We start from the raw sequence: 14,305 nt of genomic DNA, 5'->3' as shown, positions 1-14,305 counted from the left end.
TGGCTGGTTGTTTTTTGTGGATTTCTAAGTGGTTGGTTTAATCAAATTTGACTGTATCCATCTTTAGCAAACTAAACTTTGATATCATAGCTATGTTCTTGCTTCATGGGAGCATCGACGAGTGCTATATTGTTGCACTTGCATCGAATTGGTAATTGGGGTGTTGTATAACGGCGATCCTTGTGAATTTGCAGCAGTGGTGGGGCCATTATGACGTGGATCTATTTTGAATTTATGTGGGGAACTAAATCCAGATTTAATAAGCTAATATGATATGGGCTGATGCTGGGATCCTAGGTCTGTTAATGACTGAGTTGAGACCCTCTTATTGGTATCACGGTTCGGTTTTTGACTTACTACTGGGTCTCAGAAATAATTCTCAGAAATAATTACTGCGACATTTTTGTCTTTCAATATGTAAATTGCAAACAATGCACTTCTGGGTTGGTGTTTTTTTTTTTTTTTCTCTTTCAGTACGATGGTTGTTCATGCTATTCTGGCGAGTACGCAACCGGCAAAATTAAAAGAAAGAAAATAACAAAACAATGGAGGGGCGACTTCTGGTGTGGCCAGAGAATCTCTCCGACGTACTGAGCAGCATAGGTAGCAAGCCAATCGGCGGCCATATTCGACTTCCGGTATACATACATAGTCCGAAAAGCGCTATAGTCCTCTACCATTCATCCAATATCATAGAGCAGAGGGTCTCCATCCCTCCTCTGCCTCTTCACCCATATCCAGTTGATCACCGTCACTGAATCCCCCTCCAGGATGGTATGCTCAACTTTCAGCACCCGTCTTGGATAGGTGATCTCCTTTCATGCTGCTTTGAGCTTCGCTTCTACGGCTGTCAATCCGACGGTGCTTCGCCCGCCAACAGCAATCAACCTAGAATCATGACTCCGGATCACAAAATTTATATTTGCTTTGCTTCCATCACCGGCAGCGCTGCTATCGAAATTCACTTTGAGATGGCCGAAAGGTGGAGGCTCTCAAGAGGCTCAGATGTTTCTGGCCATCCCAGATGAAGTCGTCATGGTAGTCCTTTTGATCTTTGCTGCCTAAAGGAGATCACGATCCACTACACACTTCAGTGGCGCTCACTTATTTTCAAAGATTCAGACATTCCTGTCCAGCCATATAAGCACAAGTGACGTCCCACTCAATCGTTCTCGGACTATGCGTATCCTTTCTTATCTGTCATATAAGATCGTCAGCAGATCGGATAGCCTAGGACAGTGGTAATGAGGCCCTTCTCCAAATCTGTGCTGCGCTTGTTCTTTTGAAACAAGCAATTTATAGAGCAGCCTAACGCATGATAAAGAGATGTCAGATCTAATTCAAGTCACTTTTATATTTATACAATAATTTTTTATCCATTAAAAGCTATTATTTTTTCTGTAAGCAAAAAAAAAAAAACTAAAATATACCTTGGCTTGATATTACCAGTGTGCATCAATATTAGCATATTCCATCAGGAATTTATGGCACTCTAAAATCTCAAGCGTAAGGTTTATTTCTTATTGCAAGAGGGATCAGGACATTCGACCTCATGGTAAAAAGGTGCATACGCCACCTCTCCATGAGCTAGGCGGACGCCTTCCATGGACTACCTTGCACGTATTAAGATGTGTCATGTGATGGTGGTTGAGGAGATGACGACCTTTTTCACAAGCGATTAGAAGACATCACAGAAGTTAATAATGAGTTGAAAAGTTGGGGTGGACTGAGCTGATAATAGTCTGCACCTTGGAGTAATTAGTTGGGAGCGTCAGCTACTAATGGCATGCAAGTCACCCACTTACCATGCCACTGTTTTAGCTGTCAGTGAAACTACTTCAGTTAACAGAAGCTTATCAGTGAACTTTATCTAATGAGAATAGATAGAAACAAAAGTGATACTACGGTAGAGAAGATTATATGACACGCCCCTCAAGATGGGATTGCCATCAGCAACACCAATCTTGAAACGCAATAGTTGGAACCGCCGGCGAGCCAAGCTTTCTTTAATATTACCAAAAGGTATACATCACCTGGCATTAAACAGTTCTCTGATCTCGGTATGCACCTCCCATGGCGCTTTCTGTATCATGAAGCTGCTGCTTCTGATGCGAGATAAACCTAATGAATTCATCAACGAACTTGTTCCCTATCGAATTCATCAACCATCATAATTGTTTTGTCACCTCTTAGACAGTATTTGTTATGGAAATAAAACAAACATTATACCTAGCAAATAGCTTTTAAAATTTTTGATATAGCCAAAGAAAACTTATTCAGGTCAAGAAATGTCAAATTTGCTTGTATCAAACATAACAATTCCAACAAAAAAGTAAGCGGACCAACGGCAGCCTTTGAAATACTGTTTGGTTGGAATGTGTTGCAGGATTCAAGGTTGGACAGGTAGCCTTCCAGTATAAACTAAATTAATTCGCCAAATTGGATATAATTAAAGCTGGCATTCGTTGGTTCCTTTTCATTGAATGCACCAAGTTTATTTGTACGAGAGTGAGAAAAACATCGGCATTTGGTATGTTGCGCTGCTGCTCCTCCTCCTTCTTCTTCTTCTCCTTCTATCTTTCTTTTTTTTTTCTTTTTTTTACGCTTAGACAATTTTACATATCATATGTGTGCGAATACATTCTATAAAATTAAAATATACTAGCTTATGGAGTGTCAGCAGCTTCTTCCTTTTTGACCAAAAAATGCACCTTAAATAGTGAGCTATATAGGTAATCATTCAGACGGCTATTTTATTAATTTTTTTAATTATATGCTTAGTTTGAAAGGCCATCATCTCTCAAATTGCCTTATTGGCGTTTCTGCTGCTCGTTTAGAAAAATAAAGGAGAAGTATTATATCTGTTCGTATTTAAAGGCAGACAAATGGACACAGTCTACTCCCTGGATCCATTTCGCTGATTAATCCGTTTGCCATCCGTGGCAAAGCAGGGAATAGGCCGTACTTTGCCGCATCCATCCCGTCCCAAGTCATCCAACGGATTCCGAGGCATGAAAAGAAAGGCTAAAGGACCCTCGGGTCACAACCCAAGCCACTAATAGTAACGGGTCGAAAACCCACGCCCTCGATTCTCGAACTCAACCGGGAGATCTCCGACAAGACAATATCTAAAGCCCCTCCGACTTCTCGACCAATTTGGCATGTAGCTTTCGTCCCAACGCCCCCAGTGTGGACTTTTTTTTTTTTAATACCTTACTTCGTTTATTATCGGTAAACCGTAAAAGAGAGAAAAAAAGACATTTGCCTAACCCGGCCAAAATGGATGCTTTCTGATCTCCAGAAACCTTTGGCTTTTTTTTTTTTTTAATCCTCCTCACGTTTTCTAGAGGGGGCCAGGCCTCAAATCTATTTAAAATTAATATTTTTGTGCTCAAATTTGTTCCACGACGAGTTCTACTTCACCACCACTATTTAATAAAATATCCGATGCAACAGTTAGTATTCATATAATTAATCACTTAATTAATCATCCAACCAGCCGCATAGTTTACTTTTCTATAAATATGGATCATCTTTTAAAAAAAATATTTAATAATTTTGAAGCAAAAGATGAGAATGGATTTGATAACCACCCTATCACAGCCAACTGAGTCTCCTTCAAAAATAATATACCGTCTTATCTGTCATCTAATTAAATTAATCAGTCAAAAACGAAGGCTAATGCGCACTTAACTTGAAAGCCTACAGAGCCAATCCGGTTATGGTACGAGATCTGACTCGCAATCACGTGCCGAGGCGCAGAGAAGGGGCCCATGGCGGGAAAACTATTTACCTCTCCCTACGTGGCGGTGTTTCAAATTGAAGTCCCGCTTGTCCCACCGATCGGGTGGATCTCATGCGAATTTGGATGTGGTCCGAAGGATGGTCATTTTTGTTATTTTTTTAATTTTTCGTCCCCGCGCCTCTCTTCCCTTAGCTTACGTTCGGGCCCCACCGTCCCCCGCGCCTACGGTAGGGGTGGCGCTGTCCTCTTCCACCCAACCGCGGCTACCATGACCCATGCCATACGCCATGACGACGTTTTAATTGCCATGCCATGCGTACATGCCATTCCATCATAGCCGTCATAAGAATTTTATGACTTGTTTAAAATTTAAATATATAATTTTAATCATTTGTCGCTATCCATCATAAATGAGATGGTAAGAGAGCGCAGGAATTCCGAGGAGGAGAGCGGGAAATGGAAAGGGTGCGGTGGAAAAAGCAGCAGGTTCCGGGCTTTATCCCATCTTCCTCCTCCATGTCTTTTATTATTCTCCCTCTCTCTCCCCTTCTCCTCCTCCCACCATCCCCCACTCATAATTCGAGACGAGAATAATTATATTCCTCTCTCCTTCTCCTTCTCCTTCTCCTTCTCCTTCTCTCTCTCTCTCGTTCATCTGTTCGTGTTCGAAGCCATGGCGGTGGCCTTGGAAAGCTTCTCGATTCGGTAGGACACTTTGAATTCTCGACTTCTTTCTTGCTTTCTCGTTTTTTGGATTTGGATCAGTATTTGTTTTTCTTCTGGTAGAGAGTACACGGCGAAGATGAGGAGCGTGGACTTCGGCAAATGCTGGCCGTTCGATGGGGATGGGGATGGGAAGAGAGAGGGAGAGATGGGAAGGTCGCTGCCTCCGATCTCGTTCCGGAAGTTCCGATGGTGGTTCGACGAGCTCGAGGCGACGCGATCGGCCGGAGAGAAGCCCGACGGTGGCGCCGTCAGGGGCTTGGAGCTGGAGAGAACCGGGGCGCTGCCCGCGGAGGAGGGGAGGCAGATGAGGACGCCGGTGAAGGCGAAGCAAAGGGCGCCCAAGAAGAGGTCCATCGTGGAGCTGTTCGCCGTGTCGCCGCAGATCGGGGCCGTCGAAGACGAGGCGGACGGCTGTGATGGAGTGGAAGGAAAACGAGGCGCCGTCGAAGATGAAAAACGAGAAGAAGAAGTCGGAGGCGAAGAGATAGGAAGAGAAGAGAGTCTGGGAGGGGGAGATGGGGGCGGCGGTACGGACGGGAGGGTTTCTTCGCCAAGGAAAAGAAAGGAGAAGGTGAAGGAAATCCAGAAGAATAAGAAGATGGCTAAAAAATCATGGATAAAATATAAGAGTAAGAAGAAGAAGAAATTAAAAGTCGATATTTGTGCTGCAAAAAAGGTACGCGCCAGATTCTTCAATTCAGATGTGTTTATTTCCTTGTTTTCCTCTCTTTAAAGAAACTAATGGGTAGATTTGTTATATTTCAAGCAAAAGAAAAAGAATCCTGATTTGTTTATTTCCTTTTCCCCTTTCTTAGTTATGACTCAATTAGGTAACTTAATTTCTTTATAATGATTTCTTTGAAAAAATTGGTGACGGAGAGTTGTGGATGGAGTATTGTAAATCTGTTGGGGGTTGAATAGGAGAACCTTAATCTAGAATTAGAGAAGATTCTGGAGATGGATTAGATGGGGCTGCCCTCTTCTACTAATGTTGGTATCAAGAGATTATGTATGAACTGAACTCATTGTTTAGGATGGCGTTTTAAATTCGGTTGTGCTTCCCTGGCCCTATCTACCAATATTTCATGGGTAAAATATATATATGAGAAGGATTTGCCATGTAATAACGACTGGGGCTTTTCTTTATTGAGTGATTCTAGTTATGATGGGAAGTCAAGAACTTATTTTGCTGCTGTTGCACATGGTACGTTGTTGCGGATGGATCGTTTGATGATGGGCATGTTAAACAGTCATTGGTAATTGCTTTCATGATTTTAATGATCTACCGAAGAAGAGAAGAATGGAAGGATTTAGACTCTATTTCTGTCACTCTTTAATTGTTCCAGTTATTTACCTAGGTTTCTTTCTGCTTTTTGACTGACTTTTCAAATATAATTAACAATTTTCTTTGCACTTGGATATTCTTTCACATCATTTGCTTGAGCTATGCTTCCTAGTAGAGTTTCTGATGATCACTTGTAGTTTGTACAATTATAGAAAGGCCTATTACTCAAACTATATGTTTCTTGTGATGAATGGAGGCGTTTGAGAAGGTGCATTCACGTTACTAACCTTTGCTAGTGATAGGCATGAAATCAATCGTTACTTTTATCCTGATGGTTTTTTTTCTCCCTGTGATGAAACTTTGAAATGTCACATCCGCATTATTATTACGGACGTAGAGTTTTGAAAAGAAAAGGAGTTGAAGTCACTCAAATCCTCAACTGATGAATGCATGAACGCATCATCTAATTGAATTGATTGATCATCACATTTTAATGCTTAAAGTGTTTGTTAAGATATTTGGCAAGCCCATTCCCCATTTCCATATGGTTACGATGATTTACTGTGCTGATACCTGATCAAAGCCCTAGTTGACAAGAACTAATACCCCATTATAAAGTTAAACAGATACATAATAAGTTTGAAGTACCACCTTGTATCATATAATTTGTTATTTTTCAAGAAATTGACCTGCCTTTTGCAATTCTGGGATACATTTGGACAGTATGCATCATGAAGGAAATAGTTCACTAGTTCACTTCCCTTTTAATATAGCATGGGGCAAGTTTCTCACTTCGTCAATATTCCATCAAAAAAATATGAAGGAAATAGTTGACTAGCTCTAATGATAAATTGCCCTAAACATCTGAATCCAGATTCTGATGTAGCTATGGTTAATATTTCCAAGTTATAAGATGCTAGGTTTTCTCAGTGTAGGCTGAAAGCAATAAAGATAACCTTTTTATATTCCTGAATCTTTTTTTTTTAAAAAAAAGAAATCCAATCCTGTTTCTTGCTGTCAAGGGGATGCAACTGTTAAATGTACCTATTCTCAGCTAAAAGGAGGAGATACTATATGTGGTCTGAAAGTTAGATATGTATAATTCTATAAATCATAATAATTAAGTATGGAACTTGTAACCTTATATATTTTATTCTACATATGCATATCTGACATTTATTTGATAACAAAATAGTTTTTTATGATATATTTTTAAATAAATAGATAAAATAACCAATCTGCTAGTTGGAAATTTTCATGGTACATGTCAACATCTATTACATGTTCTTATAAATGTTTTTTAAATGCATGGAATATCTGCCGTAAATAAGTTTATTTTCATTAGTCATGAGTCTTAAGGTTTCTTCAAGTTAGGCTGCTCCTGAATTCAGTTTCATCGGGTCTGAATTGGATTAAGGATTGTCTGGTCTGTGTGAACAATGTTATGATGCATGGTCTAGCCAATACATATATTTAAGAAAATTTTTGTAAAATGTAAATATCAAATTCTTCTTTCATTTCTTTATAAGAGTTGAATATATTCGACTTAGGTCCTAAATTAAATTTAAATTTTTAGTCGCAAGATTTGTTGAAAACATGTAGTCTTTCTAATAAACAATCTATCCCAAAATTGGTTGGGTCAATTCAAACTTTTTGTTTTCGGTGATCAAGCCTAGCTAGATGGTATCAATTTGATACATCAGGTTTGGTGTGCATGTCCAAGGTGTACGTATAAACATGTTAGTTTTATATGCCTGATTGTTATTTACAAGTAATTCTTATATTCTGTTCTTATATATATGTGGAGGACTATTAATACACACATAGACATTATGGTTCTTGTCACTCTACTTGACCTTCGTTGGGACTTGATGTTATTGGATCTTAAATAGGCCTGGCATGGACTTGAGACTTGTGTTGGTCTAAATCAGGCTAGATTAATTTGGGTTTAATGGAAGACATTATTTGTTTGCATAATCCAATATGAGAAGCTATTTTTCTATTTCCATAACAAACTAAATGTTTCTTAACTCGTCCGGTTTATCATGTTAATCATGTAAACGGGGTAAACAGCTCACTAAGTCAACAAGTGCCTAGAATAATAGGCTAGTTTGGTTAAGTTCTTTGGTTTGACATAACCTGTTATCTTGATCTATGTCCTTAATGGGCGAGGTCATAATTAGTAAATCTAGAACAGACAAAAACAACTTATAATATTAGTTCATTCATAATAGCATATATGCTGCTTGTACAATGTGCATTGTTGACCACTCATATTTAACAATAGATAACATATGCACATATATATGTGTGTGTGTGTGTGTTAACATATGCACATATATATATGTGTGATTGTGCTATTATTCATTCTTGCATGCACACTAATGAACATACTGTATGCATTGAAAATACAGAAGCGACAACTATAAATGATAAGGTCGCACTAAATTGGTTGGATCAATAAATAGGATTGGAGTTAGATTATTCCGATCAGATGTTGCTCGGCCTTACTTGATTGGGATAGTTGAGATTAAAGTTTTGTCGGTACCGTACCATACTAATATCAAACTGCTATATTGTATCGCACTGTACCAATACTTGATATGCTGAACCTTACCATATCATACCGCATACCAACACTGTAATAGGATGACACGAGTACAGAGTTTCATACCGAAACGGTAAACCTTGGTTGAGATTCATATTGATAAATATCATAATATTTATTTTGAAATAAATTGATGCTTTCTGATATTAATTTTCATCAGATGCATATGTACTCATAAAATATATATGTAACTTATCATTGTTGCACAAAACAAAAATCACTATCATGACTCCCATTTCTTGTATCTGTTAACAACTTCACTAGAATCACCTAGCTAGAGTACTTATGAAATCATTTGAATGGATGATATGTAAATTAGATGCCGTTTAGTCACTATTTTCTTCTAGTAGCAAGGTTGGGATAAAGATTTCCTATATCATGTGTCATAATCATTCTTGGATAGAATTATTATTAAATTTTTGTCTAAACTATGAATCCTAGATAGGGCTGGCAATTTCTAACCTTGCTCTACCACCCTACCTAGCCTTCTTGAGAATTAGGTTTGGGGGATGATTTTTTTTTTTTTTAATAATTGGATTGGTTTTGGTCATTGCAGACCAATTTGATTATAAATATGTTGGGTGGTTTGGCCCTTGGACCCAATAGGTGACCATGGATTCAAGAAACCCTTAAAAACTATCCCAAGTCCGTTAGGATGGTGGTAATAGTGTGGTGGGCCATGAGTTGATCAAAGCTTAGTTTGGGTATTTAGGAATGCCGTGCAGTTCATGGTCAAAATATACGAAGAGAAAAGTAGAGAACATGTTTAAAATCTATCACATTTTCTTCTAGAACTCCACTTTAATTTTTTTTCCTCATCTCTCTCTCTCACTTGATATTGTCGCCCCTAGATCCTCTTTTCTTGGCGCTATTTTGGTTTCATTTTTTGAAGGTAAATGCTTAACAAATGAAGTCATACTTGAGTTGGCAGGATGGATATAGTTTTAATCTGGATCCAACCAAATCCAACCCATTGCCTATCCTACTCCCAAAGCATATGACTATGTGCTCTGCTTGTTTTCCTTCAGGTACTCTTTATCATTCAATCATCATCATCATGGTCATACATTTTTTAATTTTCAATATTCTAAGCTCATTTATAATGACACCTAGAACTATTTTCAAGTCCACACATGTGAATTGCAGAATTATGCTCTCTCAATTTATAATAATGGATTTGTTTGCTCATATTCTAGTAGTGTTACCACTGGATAGGATAATGTACTACTGGTGTATGAGTAAAATCACATGAGGATTTAGTAATACAAAGCTAAATGTACAAATATATTCTTATATAGACTGCAGTTTGAAGGGAAGAGATTAAATGTAGAGAATTCTCAAACTAGGGTGCCCATACTATTCATAGGACGGACAATTTCCTTGAATTATGAAGTCTACATATGCCAACAGCTTTGTCTTATTATCTTTGCAACTGGAAGGGTAGCTAGAACTGGAACTTTATGATGAAGAAAAGATATCATGATGCTGCTAAAGGCCTTGTTAGTAAGGGGAGAAGCAGCAAGAATATTCTGTGTCCTTTAGCATATCTTAAATCTGTCTACCCAACCCCCATGCAATTAAATATATGCCATAGCCTGCAGTGATGGAAGGGTCAATTGACAATGGGTAATCTAACAATAGGGATAGACATATGTTTGGATGAGAAATGGCAAAGTATCGATGCCATGTTGAACTGATATGATGCCAAATACCAAGAGAAAAGACTTCGTGAAAAGAAGAAAAATCATGAAATACATCTCAAAGATCATGATCTATTCATTGAAATTTTATAAAGTTGAAAAGAAACAAGGGAAAAACTTTGAGAAAAAGGATTGAGAACAAGTAAATAATACTGCTCCTGATAAATTTAGAACCTTTCCGTGTATTCATTGATTACATTCTCCTTGGGGAGATAAGAATACTGACTTGATTCATATTGCTTGATTGTCATTCTATTTTCTGCCATTTGTTGCACGACATTTTGCTTTGATCTTTGGCTTCTTTTGTTTTTCTAACTTACTGTAAAGCTGCATCTTCTGTCCCAGGAGAAAAATTTTAGGACCAAAACATCATATTCAGGTGATATTTCTCAGTTGCTTCAAGATTCAGTGTGTAAAAAGAGGCTCAGAAAGGCTCTGAGGGATTCTGTTGATGTCAGAAAGAAGAAACCCTCAACAGTGAAAAGTTTACTGAAGAAACAAAATTGCAAATTAATCCGAGATTCCAAGTTGCTTTTTAAAAAGCAGGAGGCAGGAAAGGTCTTGCCAATTCATGGCATCCTCAAGAATCATACAAAATCCTCTTCTGTTAAGAAGTCAAGTCTGATAGGCAATACACAAGGTGGAAATTCTTTTAAGCCTTCTTGTGTCTCAGAAAAGCACGTAAGGTTTTCTGGCAAGGATGACATACTTGGACACAGCAAGGGCTTTTCTCCTTTGGAGCTGCCTCAATTGCAAAGCCTTTGTAAAATATTTTCTGATGTCTTGGCTGCATCATCAGCTAGGGGTGAATTAGGCAAAGGTGATAAACTTCCACCTCCTACTAAGGGAGCTCAGGTGGTGTATGACAGTGAAAATGATGCTGTGGCTAGTGGTGCAGAGGAAACATCTGGGGGTGGAAAGGCACAGTTGAGTGATGCTAACAGTCGGGCTGCTTCCCATGAGTTCATTAATCCCAATAACGAGACCTGTCCTGATAGAGAGAGATCCTCTTTGGGCGAAGTTGTAGACTTGAATAGTGCTATACAGAGCTCCAGTAATTCAAATAACATACACTCTGGTAGCTCAGGTTTGTCAGCTAGTCACGTGTATTCAGGTAAACAACAAGTTCTGAATTCTTATGGTAAAGAAGGGTCAAATTCTGATGAAGGAATTCATTCAGATAAAAGAACAAAAAGTAATCTGCCTGCTCCCATTGAAAGTGGTATTTCAAGTTCTGAAATAATGAGTTCACTGGCCATGACCAGGAATCTACTTTCGCAGCCTTCGACAACCTGTTCAGTAATGAGTATGGAAACAAATGAGAGGCAACCAGATTTATTTCTAGGGCCCAGGATTGATGTTGATAGATGTGTTTCAGAAATTCAACCTATGCGCTTTATCACTCCTAAAAATTTGAGAAGTAGCATATGCACGTCATTTGGATTAAAGGGATCTGGGGAAACAAGACTAGTGTCAGATCAGATGCCCATCTGCAAGGATAAGTGTATTGATGGGGACTTTATCGGCTTGCCTCTTAATTCTCAAGGAGAACTCATCAAGTTGCATTCTAGTGGTAAGTTTGGTCTTCTTGATTTGTTTAAGCATCAAAACACGGTAGTGGGTTCTTGCCATAGCTTCCCAGTTTCTGATCTTGTTGAGTCGAGGAGAAACATGGATCATATAAATATGAGAGGAAAGTTTCCTGCTGCACCATTGTACATGAAAGATCAGTTGAGATGGTACCCAGAACGGTGCAGCAACCCTGCTAGTATTCCTGTAACTTCTGGGCTAGGTATTATGCAGTTGCATGGTTTTGAAAGGATGGAAGTTCAAAACCATTTAGCAATGAGGGACAAAGACCAACATTTCCATCATGGACCAAATTACATGAAAGTTTCTTGTTATGGATGCAGGGAACATAGTCAACAAGATCATAATTTGAACAACAGGGAGAAGTTTCAAGCAGAGGGAAACTTGAACCACGGGGTTCAGCCTGCTCACCAACCAACAATGCGCTTGATGGGTAAAAATGTTACCGTCGGTAAAAGTAGCGAAGACTGCAGAAATTTTGATGATGGAAAGATTTGGACTGACAAGGAAATAATTAGTGAACACAGCCCCTCTGTAAGACTGTCTGATACATCCCTTCCAAGCCGATGGCTTCAACAGGAGTGGTTCAAACATCCAGCATCTGAGGCATCAAGACTTTTTCAACCATTAGAATCTTCATCAAGCATTTATCGCAGTCCAGCAGTTGAGCCAAGATTTGATCATATGCATTTTGATTGTCAAGAACAGTGGATATCAAGAAATGGCCTTTCGTCCACCATGAGAAACCATGGTTCCAGGATGAATCCTTGTAGCCATCCACCTCCTCAAACAATGCCGAATAAGATTCCTAACCGTGCAGTAAATTCTGTAACTGATTATGTTGAAGTGGGGCATCAAATACCATTTATGGCAACTCCTCAAAATATTAGTCAGCATATGCTGCTAATGTCTACACATTGCAAGCATAGCCAGAGCTTTTCCTTTAGTACATCGTCAATTTCCCACCCTGCATTTTTAAGTCAGAATTGTGGGAATTTTGTTGAATCATCATCAGTTCAATCTTCACTTTGCCAACCAGAGTGGCTGCTAAATGCAGAACAGCATAAGAACGGCAACAAATCCTCTTTTCCCTTTTGTTCTGATCCTATTGGTATTCATCACCCCTGCACAACATCAGGAAGTAAGCTCCCTCTGCTTCCTTTTATGTATCCCACATCAATTATATCTTTTCCTATTTATAATACCAGTTCTTCGCACACCTGTGGCTCTACTCCTGTAGTTCATTCTCCATTTATCCCAGTCTATCCTGCAAGCAAAACCACTTTTTCAGGCAATGCCCGCTTTAGAAACAAGACTAAGCACAGGGATAGAACAAAATCCAAGCTTACGTATCTCAAAAGTCTGGATCGGGCAAACAAAAGTAACAAAAGGCCTGCAGCTAAAGATGATGGATTCATGAAACCAGTGAAGAAGCCTCATTTAACAATACAAGACAACTCTAATGTTCCACCAGGCCCAAGGAGAGAACAGTTGAATGTTGGTTCATCAGATGATGCAGGAACACCAGAAATATCAGCTTTGGCTAATAAAATTATTGATGTTGGTCTTCCAGTAACAAGCAATGGAAAAAATGGGTTAAAAATTCCTTCTGCATCTAGTTCTTTAAACCCTTCCAGTGGGACAAGATCAGGACCTGTCAAACTGAGTGCAGGAGCAAAGCATATTCTAAAGCCCAGTCAAAATATGGATGAGGATAATTCTAGACCAATTTATTCAACCATCCCTTTTGCAGTTGGGACTAGTTGTAGTACAGCTCCAGTTTCTCAGAAATCAGCAACAATTTACAGGTTCTAGTGGCCATGCGCAACCTTATAATGGAAGGTTTAAGTGATGATTTCTTCTGTAACATATCTTCCACCTGAATGCTTATCTGTCGAGTGAATACTTATAATTTCGGTAATGGTTTCTCTTTGATTCTAACATGGTGACATTGGTTTTTGGTCTGGAAGGGAAGCATTACATGGTTGCAGCTCTATATGCTCAGGTGCGTAAAATATTGCATTATTTGACTGCTAATCTCTGGGTTTTTCAAAGCTCTTGTTGCTGCAACAATTTGAACCTTGAGCTGCGATCAGGTAATTTGGATTTTCTTCCTAGAATCCAATCTCCCTGTTTTGAGTCATATGTAATAGCATGTTGTTGTCTTGGCACTTGTATCTTCTCTTAAAGTCTTAATTTTTTGTCTGAAAGTACAATGCCAGCTTATTGTGGATTCGTTCTGTTACTTATTTTCATGCTATTTATATTTGTTCGAGTATGGAGCTTACAAAGTTTGTGTATTTTGTTCTTCTCTCACTCCAAGTGCATTATTGGTTTCTTTTCAGTTACTTTTGTGTTGTTTAACCATGAAATGATTTCACACAGATATCTTATTCGTTTGTCTGTTTTGTTGCTTGTGTCATTTGATAGATGGTTTCAAGTAATTATTTTGTGTTTGGTTTATAACTTTTTTTTTTTTTGCTGTAAACAATGTTAGGTTTGTAAAGCAGGTATATTTTTTCACAGTTATCCCCCCTATAGTTTTTCCTCATTTTTTGTTAGTGACACTGGTTCTTCAATTCCATGTGAGAAAAGGATCCTTGGACCCTTGACATCTGTTCTCATCCGCCTTTGACTGGTATAAGGATTTT

The 14,305-nt window shown here is 38.7% G+C and overlaps 1 protein-coding gene across 1 annotated transcript; it reads left to right on the top strand.

Moving 5' to 3' along the window:
• Window positions 1–4,167: 4,167 nt before the first annotated feature.
• Window positions 4,168–13,998, top strand: LOC103717205. Its single transcript, XM_008805503.4, has 3 exons — window positions 4,168–4,450; window positions 4,532–5,147; window positions 10,410–13,998. Exons 1-3 carry the CDS (start codon window positions 4,419–4,421, stop codon window positions 13,467–13,469), a joined length of 3,708 nt encoding a protein of 1,235 aa, XP_008803725.2. The 5' UTR covers window positions 4,168–4,418; the 3' UTR covers window positions 13,470–13,998.
• Window positions 13,999–14,305: the final 307 nt, after the last annotated feature.

Source organism: Phoenix dactylifera, chromosome 4 (assembly GCF_009389715.1).
Source record: "Phoenix dactylifera cultivar Barhee BC4 chromosome 4, palm_55x_up_171113_PBpolish2nd_filt_p, whole genome shotgun sequence".
Lineage (NCBI taxonomy): Eukaryota > Viridiplantae > Streptophyta > Magnoliopsida > Arecales > Arecaceae > Phoenix > Phoenix dactylifera.
Note: the sequence above shows the minus strand (reverse complement) of the source record. Positions and strands in the feature narration are given on the sequence as shown.

What these genes read in the sequence shown, in the direction of transcription:
- LOC103717205 (XM_008805503.4), top strand. Translation starts at nt 4,419, where the DNA reads ATGGCGGTGGCCTTGGAAAGCTTCTCGATTCG. An exon ending in TTGGAAAGCTTCTCGATTCG is followed by an intron (nt 4,451 to 4,531) that starts GTAGGACACTTT and finishes TTCTTCTGGTAG; the next exon opens with AGAGTACACGGCGAAGATGA. An exon ending in ATATTTGTGCTGCAAAAAAG is followed by an intron (nt 5,148 to 10,409) that starts GTACGCGCCAGA and finishes CTTCTGTCCCAG; the next exon opens with GAGAAAAATTTTAGGACCAA.